Source organism: Triticum urartu, chromosome 7A, assembly GCF_056163025.1.
Source record: "Triticum urartu cultivar PI428250 chromosome 7A, HENAU_Tu73, whole genome shotgun sequence".
Taxonomy (NCBI): Eukaryota; Viridiplantae; Streptophyta; class Magnoliopsida; order Poales; family Poaceae; genus Triticum; species Triticum urartu.
This window is the reverse complement of record NC_141879.1, coordinates 616,285,958-616,308,583: the sequence shown is the minus strand read 5'-3', so window position 1 is coordinate 616,308,583 and position 22,626 is coordinate 616,285,958. Positions and strand designations below refer to the sequence as shown.

General features: G+C 45.8%; 2 protein-coding genes across 4 annotated transcripts; one reads left to right on the top strand and one right to left on the bottom strand.

Moving 5' to 3' along the window:
- The first annotated feature begins 9,209 nt into the window (after positions 1-9,209).
- On the top strand, positions 9,210-14,884 carry LOC125523538 (cadmium/zinc-transporting ATPase HMA2). 2 transcript variants are annotated; one of them, XM_048688561.2, is made up of 10 exons: positions 9,210-9,365; positions 9,497-9,724; positions 10,166-10,429; positions 10,773-10,870; positions 11,659-11,914; positions 12,025-12,162; positions 12,265-12,592; positions 12,721-12,923; positions 13,065-13,261; positions 13,347-14,884. In XM_048688561.2, exons 2-10 carry the CDS (start codon positions 9,544-9,546, stop codon positions 14,532-14,534), a joined length of 2,853 nt encoding a protein of 950 aa, XP_048544518.1. In that variant the 5' UTR covers positions 9,210-9,365; positions 9,497-9,543; the 3' UTR covers positions 14,535-14,884. The 2 variants fall into 2 exon arrangements, with proteins under 2 accessions (XP_048544518.1, XP_087391691.1); XM_087535565.1 differs by lacking the exons at positions 9,210-9,365; positions 9,497-9,724; positions 10,773-10,870 and having other exon boundaries at positions 10,292-10,429.
- Positions 14,885-15,996: 1,112 nt separating this feature from the next.
- LOC125523539 (glycosyltransferase BC10) lies at positions 15,997-21,387 on the bottom strand. 2 transcript variants are annotated; one of them, XM_048688563.2, is made up of 11 exons: positions 21,093-21,387; positions 19,492-19,922; positions 19,111-19,209; positions 18,599-18,699; positions 18,453-18,524; positions 18,192-18,282; positions 17,808-17,888; positions 16,988-17,047; positions 16,779-16,901; positions 16,609-16,647; positions 15,997-16,440 (listed from the first exon to the last, which is right to left on the bottom strand). In XM_048688563.2, the coding sequence occupies exons 2-11, from the start codon at positions 19,807-19,809 to the stop codon at positions 16,312-16,314; spliced, it is 1,113 nt and encodes a 370-aa protein (XP_048544520.1). In that variant the 5' UTR covers positions 19,810-19,922; positions 21,093-21,387; the 3' UTR covers positions 15,997-16,311. The 2 variants fall into 2 exon arrangements, with proteins under 2 accessions (XP_048544520.1, XP_087391692.1); XM_087535566.1 differs by having other exon boundaries at positions 21,271-21,290.
- Positions 21,388-22,626: the final 1,239 nt, after the last annotated feature.

The following is a 22,626-nucleotide window of genomic DNA, read 5'->3' as shown; positions in this document are numbered from 1 at the left end:
CTATTTATTTGTGCGATAAGTAATTCGGAATGGAGAGAACACATATCTAGAAAATTTTAAGTCAAATAGTTAGGGACGGTGTACTGCATGTTAGGAATTTTGCTAGTAGGCATTTGGCCCAAAGCCCAACTAAAATTCTGAAATTCTCTTGGCCCATTCATGCATACATGTGAGTGGAGTGAGTGAGGCTAAAGTTTAGTCCCACCCCAGAAATTGAGAGAGAGTTGCACCTCTTTATAAGATGAGCTCTTCTACCACTTGTATGAGCATGAGAAGAGAAGACCTATACGCGTGCTCCTCCTCCTCGCTCGCCACGACGTGCCGCGCCGTGCCGCGGGTTGCGGGATTGAGCCGAGCCGAAGGCAGAGCTATGCACGTTGTCTATATTTTTGCTGCTCGGGAAAATTAATGAGTCATTAATTAATAATTAACGGACGCGTTAATTACTGAACCGTTTCCGATTCTTTTGGATCGTGACGACTCGGACGTGGGGTTTATTCCTTCTCCATCCCTCCTTCCGGCGTGCACCGCGAGAAGGGACAGCAGGCCTCCGGAACCCCGCCTCTCGTGATGCTGTACGGGAGAGGGGCGATCAGGTTTTTGGGGAGCGCACTCGCGCGACTGCTGGCAGCGACGACTTCGCGAACGACAACTTCTTCCCTGACCTCGGCAACCTCATCCTCGACGACATGGGCGACAACGTCAACGCCGGCGGTGCTGCACCCGCTGCACCGTATGTGATTCTATCCTTCCTGCTCGAGATCATGGTAGAATTCATCTTTCTAGTATGTGCCCTAGATGTGATATGTTCATCTGCTATGCTAGTTCGCATGATTAGTTTAATCTCTGCTGCTGTGGTCATGATTTATATTCTGTTTATTCGGATTAAATCTCGTAGTAATTGCTCATATTTCCAACAATCCAAAAACCTGATTATAGGCAATTTACTCCGAATGGTTTTGCTGCGCATCTGAAACCGCCTGCCTTTAAGGGGGCGCAATATAAGAGGTGGCGCACGAGAGCAGTCTACTGGTTTCAGACCATGGGCTTCTATGATGCCACCAAGGGCAAGCCTGAGGGCGATCTTAATCCAGCACAGCTGGAAGCTTTTGAGAAGATCGATACCCTCTTTAAAGGCGCTCTTCTGAGTGTTCTTGATGACTTTATTGTGGATTCGTATATGTCGTTTGACAACGGCAAGGACATGTGGGCTGCGCTCGAGGCCAAGTTTGGTGCCTCGGACGCCGGCAGCGAGTTGTACGTCATGGAGCAATTCTATGACTACAAGATGACTGATGAGCGCCCTGTTGTACAGCAGGCTCATGAGATACAGTCGCTCGCAAAAGAACTTGAGTACTTCAAGTGTGTGTTACCGGACAAATTTGTTGCCGGAGGCATCATTGCCAAGCTTCCACCTTTGTGGAACAATTTTTCTACTTCCCTGAAACACAAGAGACAGGAGTTTTTCGTTGCGGATCTCATTGGTACTCTTGATGTTGAAGAGAAGGCGAGAGCAAAGGACACACGTTCTCGAGTTGCTGAGGGAGGTTCTAGTGCCCACATGGTACAGAAGAAGAACTTCCAGCCCAGCAAGTTCAAAAACAATAAGAACAAAACTCAGGGCAAAGGCAAGTTTGATACAAAGAACAAGCCATCACATTCTACCAACTTCAAGAAGAATTCTCATAAGAAGGGGAAGGGACTTTGCCATGTCTGCGGTGATCCTAATCACTGGGCTCCGAAGTGTTCTAACCGCTTTGAGGAGTGCGAACATGAGAAGAGCGGCAAGTCCGCTAATGTCGTCATCGGTGATACTGATATGAAGGAATCAGGGTACGTTATTTTTTCTACCATCCTTTCAGTATTTCAATCCCTTGATTGGTTAATTGACACCGGTGCCAATGTACATGTTTGTGCTGACGCCTCCATGTTTTCTTCTTACCAGGCCACTGGGACTTCTCCCGTGCTGATGGGGAACGGGTCACATGCCATCGTTTGAGGTGTTGGTACGGTCGATCTGAAGTTTACTTCGGGGAAGACCGTGCGTCTGAAGAATGTTCATCATGTGCCGTCCATCAATAAAAATCTCGTAAGCGGTTCCCGTTTATGTCGAGATGGTTTTAAGTTGGTTTTCGAATCCAATAAATTTGTAATTTCTAAGTGTGGACAATTTATTGGAAAAGGTTATGAGTGCGGAGGCTTGTTCCGCCTATCTTTGTCAGATATTTGCACTAAAGTTATTAATAATGTTTGCCACAATAATGAGTCTGATATTTGGCATTCACGACTTTGTCATATTAACTTTGGATGCATGACGCGGCTAGCCAATATGAATTTAATTCCGAAAATCTCTCCTGTCAAGGGCTCTAAGTGCCAAGTATGTGTGCAAGCTAAGCAACCTCGCAAGTCCCATAAGACTGCAGAGGCAAGAGACTTGGCGCCACTAGAGCTTATACATTCTGATCTTTGTGAGATGAATGGCGTGTTGACAAAAGGTGGAAAGAGATACTTCATGACGTTGATTGATGACTCCACTAGATATTGTTATGTGTATCTTCTGAAATCAAAAGATGAGGCTTTGACTTTCTTCAAAAACTATAAAGCTGAGGCAGAGAACCAACTTGATCGAAAAATTAAACGGCTTAGGTCCGATCGTGGTGGAGAGTATTTTTCCAATGAATTTGATCTATTTTGTGCGGAACGTGGTATAATCCATGAGATGACGCCTCCCTACTCACCCCAGTCAAATGGGGTAGCCGAAAGAAAGAACCGAACTCTAACTGATATGGTTAACACCATGTTAGACACTTCGGGTCTATCCAAGGAATGGTGGGGGGAGGCGCTAATGGCTGCGTGTCATGTCCTAAACCGGGTTCCCACAAAGAATAAGACCATGACTCCATTTGAGGAATGGGAAAGGAAAAGGTTGAAACTCTCTTACCTACGTACTTGGGGTTGTTTGGCGAAAGTCAATATACCAATTTCCAAGAAGCGCAAGCTTGGACCAAAAACCGTGGATTGTGTTCTTCTGGGCTATGCTTTTCATAGCATCAGCTATAGATTTTTGATAATAAAATCTGAGGTGTCCGACATGCATGTTGGTACGATTATGGAGTCAAATAATGCAACTTTCTTTGAGGACATATTTCCTATGAAGGATATGTCGAGTTCATCAAATCAGGAGATACCTAATTCATCTAGTGAGGAATTCACTGTAATTCCTGAACCCACCATTGCGATGGAACACATTGAGAATCCTGTTGAGGGTGACAATGGAACTCCTGTGAGGAGTAAGAGACATAGGACTGCAAAGTCCTTTGGTGATGATTTCATTTTGTACCTCGTGGATGACACACCCAGTACTATTTCAGAAGCCTATGCATCTCCTGATGCTGACTACTGGAAGGAAGCTGTACGTAGCGAGATGGATTCCATCTTAGCTAACGGTACCTGGGAGATCACTGACCGTCCTTATGGGTGCAAACCTATAGGATGTAAGTGGGTGTTCAAGAAGAAGCTTAGAGCTGATGGTACGATTGAAAAGTACAAGGCACGGCTTGTGGCCAAGGGTTATACCCAGAAAGAAGGTGAAGACTTCTTTGATACTTACTCACCCGTGGCTAGACTGACCACAATTCGGATGCTACTATCACTGGCTGCCTCACATGGTCTTCTTGTTCATCAAATGGACGTTAAGACAGCTTTCCTCAATGGAGAGTTGAAGGAGGAAATTTACATGGATCAGCCAGATGGTTTTGTAGTACCTGGTCAGGAAGGAAAGGTGTGCAAGTTATTAAAGTCTTTATATGGCCTTAAACAAGCTCCTAAGGAGTGGCATGAGAAGTTCGAAAGAACATTAACTGTTGTCGGCTTTGTAGTAAACGATGGTGACAAGTGCGTGTACTATCGCTATGGTGGGGGCGAAGGAGTTATTCTTTGTCTATATGTCGACGACATATTGATATTTGGAACCAAACTTGATTTAATCAAGGAGGTTAAGGATTTCTTATCTCGCTGTTTTGAGATGAAGGATCTAGGAGTAGCTGATGTTATCTTAAATATCAAGCTGTTGAGAGATGAGAATGGTGGGTCACACTGCTTTAATCTCACTATGTGGAAAAGGTCTTGAGTCGTTTTGGGTATAGCGACTGCACACTTTCTCCAACTCCATATGATGCTAGTGTGTTGCTTCGAAAGAATCGACAGATTGCTAGAGATCAACTGAGGTATTCTTAGATTATTGGTTCGTTTATGTATTTGGCGAGTGCCACGAGGCCTGACATCTCTTTTGCTGTGAGCAAGCTGAGTCGGTTTGTGTCAAAACCGGGAGATGATCATTGGCATGCGCTTGAGAGAGTTATGCGCTATTTGAAAGGCACCGCGAGCTATGGGATTCACTACACCGGGTATCCAAGGGTACTGGAGGGTTATAGTGACTCAAACTGGATTTCTGATGCTGATGAGATAAAGGCCACAAGTGGTTATGTTTTTACACTTGGTGGTGGCGCTGTTTCCTGGAAGTCTTGCAAGCAGACCATCTTAACGAGGTCAACTATGGAAGCAGAACTCACAGCATTGGACACTGCCACTGTTGAAGCAGAGTGGCTTCGTGAACTCTTGATGGACTTACCTATGGTTGAAAAACCAATACCCCGTTATCCTGATGAACTGTGATAATCAAACTGTGATCGTCAAGATAAACAGTTCGAAGGATAATATGAAGTCCTCAAGACATGTGAAGAGGAGACTAAAATCTGTCAGAACATTGAGGAACTCCGGAGTTATTACATTGGATTATATCCAGACGTCGAAAAACTTGGCAGATCCCTTCACAAAGGGTCTATCACGTAATGTGATAGATAATGTATCGATGGAGATGGGTTTGAGACCCATCGCATGAGTTGTCCATAGTGGTAACCCACTCTATGTGGTCGGAGATCCCGTGAAGTAAAAGTGGGAGACAAGCTGTTGGTTAGCTGGGAGGAGAGTGTCCCTATATTAACTATCCCACTTCGTGAAGATGCAATACTCTCTTGATCTGCATGGCAGGTTGATACTTATCTTAATGTGTTCCAAGTGGCTTATTCGGGTAAGCAGAGATGTTGTCCTGCAGAACATCTTCTGAGGAACACACCTATATGAATTTGACTGTTAACGTCGCAGTCTGTGAGAATTGGGTGTTCTCTAATAAATTCATGAAAAGGCCCTGGAGTATGACGTATACGCTCCACCCGCGGGGAAGCCTTGCGGCAGCCAAGTATCGGTCAAGAATTTGTGTGAAACTAGTCTCGCAGAAAACGTGTGGTTCAAGGCATAGTCCACTATTCAAGTTGTGATCTAGTGTAGCATAAATCTCTAAGTGGAAGTTCAACTTCACAGTCTCCACTAAGCACCGGTATATAAACAATATTTTGGAACTAAATGATGAGATGTGCCAATGAGACTTTGTGGGGGATTGTTGGAATTTTGCTAGTAGGCCTTTGGCCCAAAGCCCACCTAAAATTCTGAAATTCTCTTGGCCCATTCATACACATATGTGAGTGGAGTGAGTGAGGCTAAAGTTTAGTCCCACCCCGGAAGTTGAGAGAGAGTTGCACCTCTTTATAAGGTGGGCTCTTCTACCACTTGTATGAGCATGAGAAGAGAAGACCTACACGCGCGCTCCTCCTCCTCGCTCGCCTCGCCACGCCGCCCCGCGCCGCGGGTTGCGGGGTTGAGCCGAGCCGAGGACAGAGCTATGCACGTTGTCTATATTTTTGCTGCTCGGGAAAATTAATGAGTCATTAATTAATAATTAACGGACGCGTTAATTACTGAACCGTTTCCGATTCTTTTGGATCGTAACGACTTGGACGTGGGGTTTATTCCCACGACCTACCCGGCCCGCACTATATAGTCAGGCAGACGTCTACCCTAGCGGCCGCCGCTTCGTATGGTTTCTCACCACCGTTCCAGAACACTGCGCCGCCAAGCAAGTCTTCTCCATCCCTCCTTTCGGCGTGCACCGGGAGAAGGGATAGCAGGCCTACGGAACCCCGCCTCTCGTGATCCTGTACGGGAGAGGGGCGATCAGGTTTTTGGGGAGCGCACTCGCGCGACTGCTGGCAGCGACGACTTCGCGAACGACGACTTCTTCCCCGACCTCGCCAACCTCGTCCTCGACGACATGGGTGACAACGTCAACGCCGGCGGTGTTGCTCCCGCTGCACCGTATGTGATTCTATCCTTCCTGTTCGAGATCGTGGTAGAATTCATCTTTCTAGTATGTGCCCTAGATGTGATCTTTTCATCTGCTATGCTAGTTCATATGATTAGTTTAATCTCTATTGATGTAGTCATGATTTATCTTCTATTCATTTGGATTAAATCTCGTAGTAATTTGCTCATATTTCCAACACTGCATGCATACGTTTGCGCAAAATTTCGGACGCACGCCTCACTGCAGGCTCACCCGAGTCAGTGTAAACGCAGATCAGGCTGCTAAAGAGATCGATTTACGTGAGGCTGGCAGGACTATCGCCCATCGACACCGGCAACGGTTTGTTGATCGAGTATATATATGGTATATATAATCTTTCGCCAAAGAAGGAGATCGAATAGGTTCGGCATCGATCCCGTTTCTGCACTCGCTTTCCCTCTTCTACTCACCAAGCATCCGATCGACAGGACGTTGCCCATCGATCTACACGCAGTCAGGTGTTAGTAGCGGCCATGCAGGAATAATATTCCGAAATCAATCCATATATTCGCGCCGACTCTAACTTCGTTTATAGATGGCCAAGTACGTGGTAGCATGCAACGATTCCCATCCCACTTTACAAGAGAGAGAAAGAGAGAGGATTAACCTGGGGCATGAGGTGTGGTCAGTTGGTTCTTTTTGCGGGATAAATCCTCAATAATAGTATTATAGTCTATTAATACAAACTTAGATACACTGTATAGAACCTGGCTCAACCAACAAGCATTGTTACCGCTAGACCGACCAATATTAACTAGCCCGTGGTCTGGATGGTTCAACTGTGAAATTGTTTATATGAATTTATTTATTTTCTCATGTTGATATAATATATTTTCTGAGCATTGCTATAATATATAGGCAAGGGGGAAATCTAACACTTGTTGGGCCACCCTGCCATTAACTAACTCTGCCACTAGACGCGGGTGCAGTAAATATGTACCTAGAATTCATGGGCCACACTGAATTATCATAGGTTTTATTTCAAAAGATACTCCATCAAAAGTCCAACTTTTTTAGAACTAGTCATAAGTTTCCCTTCAAATTACTCGTTTTATTAAAAAGTATAGCATCACTCTGTGTAAAATGAGTCCTTTTTGTGTGACCTTTTCTACGATAGTAGTGTAATACGGTGGGATGTTGTTCCGTTGAGGAGGTCTCATGTATCATTTTCGATTGCTAGCGATGTTGATCCGCACATTGGTTAAGCAAAACCTACGCATTCCAAAGGAAAAGACCTTTTGACCGCAAGAAAAAAAGATCTACTGAAATAGAAGCGAAAAGTGAGGCCAAACTAGAAAGTGGCTCTCCACTAATGACAAGGAAATTAATATGAGTTGAGACAAAATCAGTAATATTGGTAGATCCATGGATGGTCGAATGAAGTCCTTGGTCAGTAAATCATTGGTAACTGTATTGGGAAGAGAAAAACATTTAGTTTTCCTTTTTGTCAGTAAAAGAAAAGAAGAGTGGTATCCAAACGTGTGTACGGAATGTACAATCAAAGGAAGAAGACGGCATTATAGTTTTTTGATATAATGTTTTTGCTACTCATTTTGTCTATTTTTTGTCTTTCCATTAAACTGGCCATTGTTTTTTCCTTCTTGATAATGATCAGAATACCTTTTGGTTTCATTTCTCCGAAAACAAATATAGAAACGGAAGCAGGCAGCTGAGAAGGGAACGGAGAATGTACGCTGAGTTCCACTATTGAAAAAGAAGTGCTATTTCTCTTTTCCTTTGAGAAAGAAATGCTATTTTCGCGAAAAAAGAAAAGAAATAGAAGTGCTATTACTTGTGACACCTATCACTTATAGTTTTGCTACAATATATCTAGATGTGCTGTAAGTAGCGCCGTTGGTAATTGCATTAGGATATCCTCTGACAAAGATTGTAGGTACATACTCCCTCTATTCCTAAATATTTGTCTTTTAAAAGATTTCAAATACACTATCACATGCAGATGTATATAGACAAATTTTAGAGTGTAGATTCACTCATTTTGTTCCGTATGTAACCACTTGTTGAAATCTCTAGAAAGAAATATTTAAGAACAGAGTGAGTATGGAGCGTGCCACAACAAAACTGTATAATAGGAGAAGAAAATGGGTTAGCAAGAAACGATGCGTATGGAAAGGCAAAAACTTTTTCTCAAGTGCGGATTAATTAAGGAGCGTGCCACAGACGAAACGGGGCGCGCGGTCGAAAACGAAAAGGTGGATGGAGTTGCGTTTCACGGGGTGTTTGTTTTCAGGGACTTTTTTGTGTAGGGACTAGAAAAAGTCCCTCTTAGAGACTTTTTTTACCAAACGGAAGAGACTTTTTAGAGACTAAACTAGTCATTTGGGACTAAATGAAGAAGACTATCAAGGAGAGTCTTTTGGGGATTTTTTGGGACTTTTCCAACAATGCCCCTCCATGCACCCATTGGCCGTCATCCCACGGTGTTGTTTAATTGTTATTTTTCTATATATTAGAGGCAACATGGTCATTTAATAACCTCTAGGAAGGGACTAGAGACTTTTTAGTCTCTGAAAACAAATAGGGAAGGACTTTTTACGGACTAGAGACTTCCCTGTCTCTTTCCCTATCTCTTTCCCTTTCCTTCTCCCTCCACTCTCCACTCTCTCTCTCTCTGCTTTCTGGTACTTTCAGCGAGCCGACCACGCTTCCCTTTCCTCCATTGGTGACTGGTGAGTGCACGCATCTCCATCTTCTCTCTCTCTCACTCTCTCTCTCTCTCTGGCCTCTGTCTCTGCATTCCGTGTGCGACATTTGTTTATCTCTCAGAGTGAACTTGTGTGTCGATTAACTAAGGACAAGCCCTGGGCGAGGAAAAAGGCAGGGTTGCCGTTGCCGAGCTCTCCAGTCCGCCGCCTCAGTGCTCCCTTCGTCAGCATCCACCTATCCCTCCCTCTCTCTCTCTCTCTCCCTCTCCCTCAGACCCCTGTGTCCACTCCACTGCACTGCACTGCACAGGATCCTCCATAAATACTCTCGCCCCCCCTCCCAACAAGTCCCGCAGCTAAGCTAGCGCACCACCACCACACATCCTGCCTCCCTGCTTCCGCCTCCAACTGCGACGCCGGCCGGCAGGTCACATACGAGGGTCGCCGGCGCCGGGTCGGGTGTAAGTTCATGGCGAGAGCCGGCTAAGATTCCATCCCATTCGTTAATCCGTGAACCATCCACGCCACACTAGCTAGCGCGAGAACCACACTCCTTGTCTACTCACTTGCTGCCGGCGCGTATCACGTGCAGGTTCTTTCCACAGGACCAAGAAAACGCCAAGAGTGCGAGGGAGGGAGATGGCGGGCAGGCAGGAGAAGAGCTACTTCGACGTGCTGGGCATCTGCTGCCCGTCGGAGGTGCCGCTGGTGGAGAAGCTCCTCGAGCCGCTCGCCGGCGTGCACAAGGTCACCGTCGTCGTGCCCTCCCGGACCGTCATCGTCGTGCACGACGCCGCCGCCATCTCCCAGGCCCAGATCGGTGAGGCAATCAACGCATGCGTCAAGTCGTTGCTTTGGCTCTTCCAGCGCTTCTTTCTTCCTGAACCAGATCCAACATGTGTCCCTGCTCTCTACTACTCTCCTTCTCGACCCAAAATAATCTTTGCTCATCGCACAAATACTACCCGTCGATAAAAGCACACACAACTGAACAACCAACTACGGGTCGACAGTCGTGACCCACTGGTCGCGTCGTGTCGCATAAGTCAACCTAGAGGTGTGCTAAAAGTTTTGGTTATCACTCCCAGTGATCTAAACGCTTTTATATCTTTTTATAGAGGGAGTATTTATTTACTGAGGAAGTACCTTCTTGAACCCATATTAATAATCGCTGACTCCGAATAATTTTACACCTGCAATGCAACAACACATACAGAAACTGAAGCCTTTTCCCGGCCGCTCATTCCTTTTGTCGTTTCAGTCAAGGCGCTGAACCAGGCAAGGCTAGAGGCGTCGGTGCGGGCGTACGGCGGCGCAGGCCAGAACAAGATCAACAAATGGCCGAGCCCCTACGTGCTCGTCTGCGGCGTCCTCCTGGTCGTCTCGCTCTTCGAGCACTTCTGGCGCCCGCTGAGGTGGCTCGCGCTCGTCGCCACGGCCGCCGGCCTGCCGCCCATCGTTCTCAGAAGCGTCGCCGCCGCGCGGAGGCTCACCCTGGACGTCAACATACTCATGCTCATCGCAGGTAAGTTTGTATTTTTTTTTTCTGCCAGGTGAATGTGGATGTGGCCGGGTCATGTCACCCCAGATAGGGTATCAGATTCCTTTAGCACAAAGTAACATTTTCTTCCGGGCATTGTTTTTAGAGATTTTGTTTGTGTACCAGAATTAACTCTGAGAAAACCAAGTCTCGTTTGATGCTATATTTGTGAGATCTTATGTGAAAGATCCATGCAAAATTCCGTGCGAATTCTTTTTCTTTTTCTTTTTATACGTTATGTCACTTGACTGAGATTTGGTTAAGTCTCGGTAGACTGATATTTAGCCACACCTTTCTTACATGTTTTACTTTACCGCCACCTTTTCAGTTGCTGGGGCAATTGCACTCAAGGACTACTCCGAGGCTGGCTTCATCGTCTTCCTCTTCACCACGGCCGAGTGGCTCGAGACAAGGGCGAGCTGCAAGGTCTCACAATCTCATTCCTCTCTCTCTCTCTCTCTCTCTCACACACACACACACACACACATAGTTTGATCGAAAAAAGGAAGAAAAAAAGAAATAGTTTCGATCTTTAGGCTCAAAAGAGGAAACAGTTGCATGATTGCCGAGGTCCTCTCATTAGAACCCACTTAGCAGTAAAGGGGTCCAGAGGCTTGTGGGATCTGGACGTGCACTAGCTAGCTAGCCCCCATACATCTTTACCAACAGATTTTTTGTCTGCCATTGCTCGCCGTTTGGCTGGGCCGTTTGAGCATGCCCTCTGCTGGCCGGAAATTGTCAGCCAAACGACAACAAGTGCTTTATACCTAGTGGAGTTAGATAATCAAGGAACCTAGTTATTCCTTGGAAAGAAGGCTGGCAGGCAAAATGCAACTTTATTATCAGTCCCCGGCAAATTTTATGATTGTCCCTCTTACCTCCCCTTTTCATATGAGAGGTAAGATCCTAAGACTACATAATAGATCTTAATCATTGATTTGATTAAGTAGTGGTCTAATTAAATCTTACATTCTTATCCCTCATGCATGTGAAAAGAGGAGGTAAGAGGGAGCATGTTAAAATTAGTCGTACTCCCCCACTAAAAGCAATACATCTCTTAGTACTGCAAGTTCTTAAAGGCACTTTTTGGTTAATAAGATGGCCGTATGCATCTTTCTGATGCAGAGGCCGGGGAATTCCCCCTTTTCGAAAAAAAAAAGGTGCTATCCTTTTCCATGCGAGAAAATGATTAGATGCTCCGTTGACGTGTACAGGCCACTGCCGGGATGGCGTCGCTGATGAGCATGGCACCACAGAACGCCGTGCTAGCAGAGACGGGGCAGGTGGTCGCGGCCCAGGACGTGAAGGTCAACACGGTGATCGCTGTCAAGGCGGGGGAGGTCGTTCCGATAGACGGCGTCGTCGTCGACGGGCGGAGCGAGGTCGACGAGCAGACCCTCACCGGAGAGTCCTTCCCGGTGGCCAAACAGACGGACTCGGAGGTCTGGGCCGGCACCCTCAACATAGACGGTATGAGCTCACAGACATTGTCTCAGTTTTGTCCTGTCAAAAAGAAAAAGAAAATGTCTGTGTTCATCCTGTCTGTGCTCTGTATACATTACTGGCAATGGTGATTTCAGGCTACATTTCCGTGAGGACCACGGCCATGGCCGACAACTCGGCGGTGGCCAAGATGGCGAGGCTGGTTGAAGAGGCCCAGAACAGCAGATCGGAGACGCAGAGGCTCATCGACACCTGCGCCAAGTACTACACGCCTGGTATATAATTAAGCTGCTAAATAGATTCAGATACTTGCACAAAGATAGTTGATCATCATTTGGGTTTTCTTTTCTCATTGTTTTCCATGAGTGCACCTGCAGCGGTGATCGTCATGGCAGCGGCGGTGGCGGTGACGCCAGTGATCGTGAGAGCGCGCAACCTCAGGCACTGGTTTCAGCTGGCCCTGGTGCTTCTGGTGAGCGCCTGCCCGTGCGCTCTGGTTCTGTCGACGCCGGTCGCCACCTTCTGTGCGCTGCTCAAGGCCGCCAGGACCGGGCTGCTCATCAAAGGAGGGGATGTGCTCGAGTCCTTGGCCGGGATCAAAGTCGCGGCTTTCGACAAAACCGGCACAATCACTAGCGGAGAGTTCTCCGTCGCGGAGTTCCGGGCAGTCGGAGAACGTGTTACAAAGCAACAGCTGCTCTACTGGTGAGTGCCAGTCCCCTGTACATGTCACGCTCTGAACTGAATCAACTTCTTCTGGCACTCTTGTTTTCTTCAAGTTTCTTGTGTGTTGCGTATTTATGTATATGTACTTAATTTCATGGATTCTGCAGGGTGTCGAGCGTGGAGGGCAGGTCGAGCCACCCAATGGCAGCTGCCCTTGTTGATTATGCTCGATCAAACTCGGTGGAACCGAAATCGGAGAATGTGGTGGAGTTTCAGATTTACCCCGGTGAGGGGATTTACGGTGAAATCGACGGGCAAGGCGTATACGTCGGGAACAGAAGAATCTTGTCGAGGGCTTCATGTGAAACAGGTTGGTAAAGAAATGTGAATCTTCATGTGAAACAGTTCTGTTGCTAGTTAGCACTGCACCGAACCTCAGGAATATCCCTTGTCTGAAACACTGTTTTTTTGAGTTAGTAAATAATCTTGTTAGAATATTTTCATGTTCTAGTTCCAGAGGTAAATGACATCAAAGGGGTCACCGTTGGATACGTGGCCTGCAACAAGGAGTTGGTCGGGCTATTCGGTCTCTCGGACGTCTGCCGAACTGGATCGGCAGAAGCCATCAGGGAGCTGAGATCCATGGGCATCAAGTCAGTGATGCTCACAGGCGATAGCACTGCCGCTGCCACCTATGCCCAGAACCAGGTAAAAATAAAATCTCTGGCAGTTGTGCACTCTCTTCATTTCTAGGACCCAAACAGCCTCTAACTAACTAGTGTGTTTCTGGCAGCTGGGAAATGTTCTAGCCGAGGTTCACTCTGAACTTTTGCCGGAAGACAAGGTGCGGATCGTCGACGAGCTCAAGGCGAGGGACGGCCCCACGCTGATGGTCGGCGACGGCATGAACGACGCCCCGGCGCTGGCCAGGGCCGACGTCGGCGTCTCCATGGGCGTGTCCGGCTCGGCCGTCGCCATGGAGACGAGCCACGTCACGCTCATGTCCAACGACGTCCGCAGGATCCCCAAGGCCATCCGGCTGGCGAGGAGGACGCGCCGGACCATCGTCACCAACATCGTCTTCTCTGTCGCGACGAAGCTCGCCATCGTCGGGCTCGCGCTCGCCGGGCACCCGCTCGTCTGGGCGGCGGTGCTGGCGGACGTCGGCACGTGCTTGCTGGTGATCATGTACAGCATGATGTTGCTGAGGGGGGGAGACGGCGGGAGGGGGAAGAAATGCTGCGCTTCTTCTCACCATGGATCTCGCCCCGGGAAGCATGGCATGTCCCACCATTGCTCGGGCGGTCCGTGCAAAGCGACTGGCGGCTGCGCGGATTCGTCGTCTGCTGGTGGCCATGCTTGCGGCGATGAACATCATCAGCACGGGCATGGGCATGGCGACCACAAAGAGCCCGGCACCCCCCACCACCCCCAGAGGCATGGATGTGAAGGTCATGGCCATGGCCATGGCCACAGCCACTGCAAAGAACCGAGCAAGCTGCACCCCACGGACAGCCACCACTGTCAAGATCATGGTCAGGGCCACCACCACAGCAAAGAGGCGAGCAGCCAATTGGTGACAAGAAAGAACATTTCCCATGGCCATGGCCAGTGCAAAGAGAAGCACGACGAGCACAGCACCAGCTCGGCCGAGGCAATCCAAGAGCACTCCATACTGATCGACGCGTCAGCTGCTGACCAGCAACAAATCCAATGCAGTCACCAGAGCGAAGAGCACGAGGAGGAAAACTGCGGGCGTCACGCCAAGGCGAAAGCCTGCGCCCCAGCTCCGGCCGACTGCTGCGACACGGTACGCGACGAGGGATGCGGAACCAAAGCGGGGGGCGTGTGCTCGAGCCGGCGGGCCGGTTGCGCTGCCGGAGAAACCAGGCGGTGTTGCCGGAGCGCCAGGGCGAGCAGGTGCGGCGGCGGCGGCGGCCACGCAAGCATGCTGACGATGCCTGAGATCGTGGTGGAGTAGGATGGAACTACTCTACAGTATACATCAGCAGCAGCTCAAGAAGAGGGCTTTGCTGCTGCTGAAAATCGGTGGGGATGGGATGGGATGGGATGCCGCTTTCTTGCGTCCTTTGCCTGTTGATTGATCCGGCTTCGAGTAACAGTAGAAATGGGATCGTAACGTCCTAATAGGCTCCTTTTAAGAGAAGTTCGTGTTTGTTTTTATATTGGCTAAGGTGTAGCTTACTTGAGTTTTGTGTTTATCAAAGACCTCTAAATCGGCTAGGTTATGAGGAGTCTCCCATGAATGTCACATGGATTTGTGTCTTCAACTGGTAGAATAAAGCAGCAATGCTCTATGTGTTTCGTAAATCTTCTTCAACTTCGACTACGAATATACGAAAACATAATTTCGTTCATAATAAGACCAAAATAGTCGAAATTACTAAATTCCAAACCACCGAGATTTCGCAACAAATCCGGACGCATCACCTAGCGTTGGATTGGGATCGAGCAGCAGCCATCTTCGTTTGATTTTTCTTCCATTTCTCCACCATCCCGCAATTATTGAGCGGCCGGTTTGCGCCATGATCTTCGTTTGATTTTTCTTCCATTTCTCCACCATCCTGCAATTATTGAGCGGCCGATTTTTCTTCCATTTCTCCATCATCCCACAATTATTGAGCGGCCGATTTGTGCCCCTCAAACATTGCTAGTAGGCAACTTCGAATGCTGCTGATGAGGGAATCATGTACTAGTGTAATGATGTTATTTTCTTGTGGAGTCTTTCATTATAGATTTACACATTGACGATGAAAGTCGGAGATGTATTGACTACAACTATTTTAAAATGGTATCCCCCGGTTCATATTAATTGTCTTCGATTTAGTACTAAAGTTATACTAAACCAGGACAATCAATATGGATCGGAGAGAGCAATTATTTTGAAGGGGAGTATAAAGCTACCTGCTACCCTTAGAGGGCTATACCACCCAAAGATCCATCAACAATTTGTGCTTTGAGAAAGAAAAAAGATAAACATTTTCTATTACAAGATAAATATGCTATGAATACATATTCAATGATGAATCTATTGATTTGGTATGTTAATCTTATTTTTATAAACTTGGCCAGATTTAAGGAAGTAACCAATTCTCAGTCGATTTTATAAGTTTGCTCATACAAATCTAAGAAAAGCATCCAGCATGTAATTAAAATATGTTTATCTAGCACAAATAAATGTAATGTGGTCTCACTCGACTAATAATTAATTGATTCCCAGTCAATTTTACAAATATGTTCATATAGATATTACAAAATATCAGTCTTTCTATTATAATTCATTCATATAGTGCAAAAGATTCAGACTACTACGCAATGGCAAAGACGCAAAATAAAAGACGCCCGTCTGCTTTAGCATCTCAGTCAGACGAACTGGCTCATTTCAGGTGCCCCCAATTTTTTTTTGACTCATTTCAGGCACATACTAGATCAGGCATCAATTTCATAAAACAGAGCACTTCTGTCAGACGAACTGGTTCATTTAGTTTTGCAGTTGCCACTGTTCTACACCAGCAAAAATCGCCATTAAAAGAGCTGCTACTAAAATAGCCTAACCATTGAGAGAATTTGCTTCAGAGATCAGCAGGCCAGGTCAGGTGCCATCTGAAAACGTGCAAACCTCTGCTAAACAAGCAGTTGTATTCTGACACCAGCTACAACACAACAGCACCTGGACTGCAGCGCCACGGCGGGCAACAATCGGTGTGAAGAAAGAATCCTTGAGGCATCCGTCATACTCATATGACGGTGAAATTCGAGAAAATGTTCATCAGAGTGTCGAGCGCCTCGGGATAAAATTTCCGTGCGAATAGGTAGCAGGGCCTCTTCATGCCGTTCCACATGCACGGTCTTCGCTGCATTTCGTGCTGCAAGAACATGATGAATAGTGAGATTCTCCACGGAGAAGGGGATGATGTTGACGGTGATGATTCACAGCCATGTGGTTGCAGAAAATGTATAAGCAGCAACTTGGCACTTTGTGGGTTCAGTGGAATTGTTCATTAGGGGGAATAATCAAAATAATAACTATATACCTTTGCATTGCTGGTCACATGAACACTCTCGTCAATGGACTGCAAACATTTCATGTTTAGTTAGACAAATTCCAAAACTATGCATTGTGCACAAATTAACTAAATATAATAACACCCCCGTTCCCCTCCTCCTCCTGTTTTCATTTTTTTTATGTGCGAGTATAACTCACCGCTATACTTTTAAGCAGTTCAAAGCTTGTGTCAACAGCCCTATAAACTTTAGGATGCCATTTTCCTTCAGACCAATCAACACGTGTCACTGACCAGTTCGCGATTCCGGTTGGATCAACCATCTGCAGGCACAATAGTAGTATGATATTACTGGTGCCTAAAGTACAAAAAGAAAGAAAAAACTGGTTAGGAGCTTCTGAGTGCTTACGTTAAATAAGGTTGGCAGATAGTGCTCATCAGAATAGCAGTTATGATATTCATTTCCAGGCTGCAAAGTGCAATGATCACAAGATGAGTGGCAACATACAAATCAGGAAAGAACAATGATCTGATTTCCACGAAACTACAGAAAAAGAAATCAAACAACCTTGTAGGTCATGGAAAATCGGCAATTGATTAGAAGAACGTAGTACTACTAACTTAAAACAGTGATATAGCAGCCCTCTCTATGTTTTCCGCTTTACAGTTCTAGACCACAATGCTGAATATTGTACATAAACAGGATACATAATCCAGATATGAATAGCTAGGTCGACAGTAATAGTTATCATGAGCAATGAATCATAATCCACAATTTCACCCTTGTTTCAGTAGCTGTCTGTTTATGTGTTTCAAAAGAACTACAATAGTCCAGTTTGGACAAAACTCTGTACCCGGGTTTCATTTGCTAATGGAACCAAGGGGCAAGGAGCTTGGTTCCCTGGTGACCTAAAGATCATTTGAAACTCATGACCATGAAAAAACAAAGTGGGCCTGTACTATTATGTGATAGCTGAATCATTAAGACCAAACAAGACTAGCTGAAACAACTGTTATGCGGTAGCATGGAGATTTACCTTTTTTTTCATATGTACTATTACTAAGGTATAAAATGTTGCATATCATACAAAGGGCAAATGCCTTACAGTCATACACAAACATCTAGGGGGGGGGGGGGGGGGGGGGCGCATTATGGCAATATAATTCTCAAGGAAAAGGCACAGCATGATATTTTTCTTTGGTTTTCTTCGAAATTAGCTGATATGTACCTTACAGTAACGTTTGAACTTTCCATAGTAAAGAGTGTCAACAAGTATAAGAACTGCATGCTGCCGTTTCACCGTGAACCACTGCAAGAGGAGAACACGCCAGAATGTGGGATGTTAGGCTATAGGAAAACATGCCAACTGTTTAAATTAGAAAACAGATGGCTACTGAAATTCAAAAAATTGTTTTTAAGTTCTGAAAGTGCAAAGAGAAGAAAAATGTGATGCAACAATTGGCAACCATATGATACAAGAAGGGCTGTTAAATTATTCTTGTCATTTTTGCGAGGTTTCTGATAATCCAATTTTATGCGATTAAATAACTTGAATTTGGTAAAGGAGAAAAGGATTCCACTTTCCAGGGAAATCAAGCATAGAAATTATCACCTGTGCACCCTTTCTCCAATCCCTCTTGATGATTTCAGGTAACATATGCTCAGAGTATCTACCTGCTCCATGTGGACCAGGATCATCGAAACTGAACAATAATTGGCATGTCAATGGTGAGGCCATGATGTGTGTACCAATAATGAATAAGAGGGAAACAACAGGTCCTCAATCAGGCATATGTTCAGCTTAAAATATTAGAAAAAAAACTTGCATCTATAGAGAATCATCTGTAACATAACCTTCAGGACGCTCACTTACGAGTCAACAAAGCTGATGTTTGTTTCCATGAGATAACTATATACATAATCGAAGTTATGCAGTGGTACACAACTGCAATAAAAAACAAAGCATCAGGATAAGGGTATTCAATTTAAATTTAGATGAGAACAAAGGAAATGACTAACCTCTCAGACAGCAAAACAAAATGCTGGTTATCAGCATCTTGCAGTGCATTTGCCAAGAGCCTCCTCTCTGCATCAATCATAGTAACTGTACCCCAGACCACCTACAGGTAAATTGAACTATTACTTTTTCAAACAATTAAAATGTCAAACTGTGAAACAGACTTAGATCGACTATGCTTATCAGGCAGCAGGCGACTTTACAGGGTATGATAGTGCCCACAAACCATACTGGTTCAAGAGCATTAACAGACTCTGAGCCTTGACTACAAACTACACCATTCCATGAAAATAGAGTGGGGATGAATGTATTATATACTCCCTCCGTCCCATAATATAAAAACATTTTGTAAGCTGTTTTAGCTTGCAAAATGTTCTTATATTATGGGACGGAGGGAATAGAATATTAGAAAACCTTTAATTTCTAGATCAATTCAAAAAGTATGAAACAAGGCTCTAAATCAATACAAACAGTGTAAAAAGAGGCGATCTCTAAATCCATTTTAGTAATTTACCTTTTCACTCCGAATATCCCTGCCGGCGAATATTGGACTTGCATGAACTGTCTTTTCTCTTGATGCATGCACATATATTGTGTATCGGTCTTCATGTCCCTGAAACAATACATCCAAGCAGCTGGATTCAGTATTCGATATCCATGCACATGCAACTAGCAAGTGAGCACATCCCGTACTTTTCATGGGGTAGGTCTATTAATTTTAAGTTTTATCATAAGACAGGCATGACAATTAATAATCCATTTCTTCCAAATAGGAGAAGACATTAGTATTAGTAGCACATTATGCAAGTTCAACCACTGAGGTGTACAAATTTCCAGTTAAGACTAGACAGAGATGTATTGATTTTAATTTTGCAAATAGTGCCAAAAATCGTACCATGAAGAACTTTTCCCAAAGCTTCTCAAAAGGCAATGAACTGGGTGTCAAGAACATGAAAGCAATCTTCGGATTCTTTGACTGAACAGGCTGTGACAGAACAAGGTCTCGCATTACAGCACGAGCAGCTATCTCATCATCAGTATATACTCTCACAGGTTCTAGAGGAGGCTGAGAACCACAGGAATTGGACAAGTAGCAACCAGTGTAATGTTGGGGTTTATAAAGATAAGCTCCAGTGACTATCGCACAGACAAAAGCAATCAAGACGATGACCCAGAGAGGCCTTCTAGATGAAGTTCTGTTGCGTGGTGCCATGATCCAGGTGTGTGTGTAGCAATGACAGAGCTTCAGAATCTACATTTACAAGGCTTCACTTCTATAATCATGCTAAAACATCATTCCGGCAGGATTGTTGAAACTATGAAAACCTGGAAACACAGTAAAAAGGATAATTCGAGGTTAATGCTATTTTATCAGCAGACCATATGTTTAACAATCTGGAAAGATGCAATAATAAAAGGCTACACCACTTAACAATGGAGCAACAACCTATCTAAGCAAAAGGGGGCCTCAATTGAGGGCATTGTCATGGAATCTGAAGACAGATAATGTTGCACATCCGCAAAGTACTTGAGACAGGTGCTGCTTTGATTGGAAATCTGTGGGGTGCAGCTACAGGAGGGACGGAATCCCTGCTGTGCTGTTTGTGTTAACACATTTGGCTTTGTTTATGACTGATTCATAACTTGTACTAGCAACTACTTCCTCCACTCAGAATTAGTTGAAGCTCAAACGGATGTATCCAGCACTGAAATACGTCCAGATACATCCTGAGCGTCAGCTAATTGCGGGCGGAGGGAGTAAAAAAAGGCCAGACCCAGTGCTAGAACTATACACCCTCTGTTTGAAACGTGCGTAGATTCACTCATTTCAGAGTTAATTCCGAACGGAGGTAGTACGAAGCAAGCCTTACCCCTGCAGTGCAGTGCAGAGTGGCCGCGTTGAACCCAGGACCTCTTGTACTAGCAACTAACACCCCTGCAAATTGCACTGACTCTCATACACGCCGATTGCATGCTTCAGATGATGACTCTCTCATTTCCCTTTCGCGGATAAGCAATCCCGCCAAACCCTATAAGAGGGTCGAGGTGGCGTCGAGGCTCTCCAGCAAGTGGAGAACTCAAATCAAAACCCCAGATTAGCATAATTTCCCTGACGAGGTGCCATGAAACTCCCCGAAATGGAAGACCACTAAAATTTCCTCATCTACAGTTACTGCGCAACAGAAACCCTATGTACTTTAGGCTAAACATAAAGTTGACACGCCCACAAACACACAACAATAATTCCCCAAACCAGCAGTCCACCCCCCCCCCCACCCACCCCACCCCCCGCCTCCCCAAAATAAAAAGAACTGTTCACCCCTTCCGTAGAACCAAACCCCTATCCCCTAACCTCGCAGGGGCATCGAAGAGCGCGGCCAGGAGAAGGCGCCTGGAAATCCCGGCCGCCTTTCCATTTCCACAGCAACCCGAACGGCGGCCCGGGTAAATGCAACTCCGGATTCGGACTGAAACAAAAGGGGGGTCGTGGCATACCCGGTTCAGGCGGCGGATCTCCGCCGGCGCGAGCTCGCCGCCGCTTCGGATTGGGGAGCGGGGGGAGGGCTGGAGAGATCTGTCGAGGCGACGGAACAGAAAGGTGGGGAGGATTCCTGGGGGGAGGGGGGAGTGGGGGGCGAGGTGGAAAGGGGGGGAGAGAATGGAGAGGAGTTACACTTTTCTGTGCCTGCGCTACCAAAAGCAGGAAAGAGCCATCCGGGGAAGCGCCTGAGCACCGTGCCAGAGTCTTGTTGTCGCACATAGTAGTAGGACGAGGCTCGGCCGTGGAATCCCAAGTGGCCCTGGGCTGGCATATGGGCTCTATGTAGCTTTTGTTGCTTCTGCCAGCCTCACACGTGTTTTGGCGTTTCGCCCAGGTTTTATCGCCCGGCCAAAGGGCATAAAAGAGATCAACTCTAGCGAGATGCGTGGTGTGATGATCGTTAATAAGCTGATCCGCCCATAAAATTGATAAAGGCTATCTCCGTTCGGGATTAACTAGCGAGATGCGTGGTGTGATGATATAAAGAGTGGTGTGAAGAAAATATGCCCTAGAGGCAATAATAAAGTTGTTATTTATATTTCTTTATATCATGATAAATGTTTATTATTCATGCTAGAATTGTATTAACCGGAAACTTAATACATGTGTGGATACATAGACAAACAGAGTGTCACTAGTATGCCTCTACTTAACTAGCTCGTTAATCAAAGATGGTTAAGTTTTCTAGCCATGGACAAAGAGTTGTCATTTGACCTGACACATCCGTTAGCTTAGCACTTTGATCGTTTAGTTTACTGCTATTGCTTTCACCATAACTTATATATGTTCCTATAACTATGAGATTATGCAACTCCTAAATATCGAAGGAACACTTAGTGTGCTATCAAATGTAACTGGGTGACTATAAAGATGCTCTACAGGTGTCTCCGATGGTGTTTGTTGAGTTGTCATAGATCGAGATTAGGATTTTTCACTCCGTGTATCGGAGAGGTATCTCTGGGCCCTCTCGGTAATGCACATCACAATAAGCCTTGCAAGCAATGTGACTAATGAGTTAGTTACGGGATGTTGCATTATGGAACGAGTAAAGAGACTTGCCGGTAACGAGATTGAACTAGGTATTGAGATACCGACGATCGAATCTCGGGCAAGTAACATACTGATGACAAAGGGAACAACGTATGTTGTTATGCGGTTTAACCGATAAAGATCTTCGTAGAATATGTAGGAACCAATATGAGCATCCAGGTTCCGCTATTGGTTATTGACCGGAGATGAGTCTCGGTCATGTCTACATAGTTCTCGAACCCGTAGGGTTCGCATGCTTAACGTTCGGTGACGATCGGTGTTATGAGTTTATGTGTTTTGATGTACCGAAGGTAGTTCGGAGTCCCGGATATGATCACGGACATGACGAGGAGTCTCGTAATGGTCGAAACATAAAGATCGATATATTGAAAGCCTATGTTTGGACATCGAGATGGTTCCGGGTGAGTTCGGGCATATACCGGAGTACCGGGATGTTAT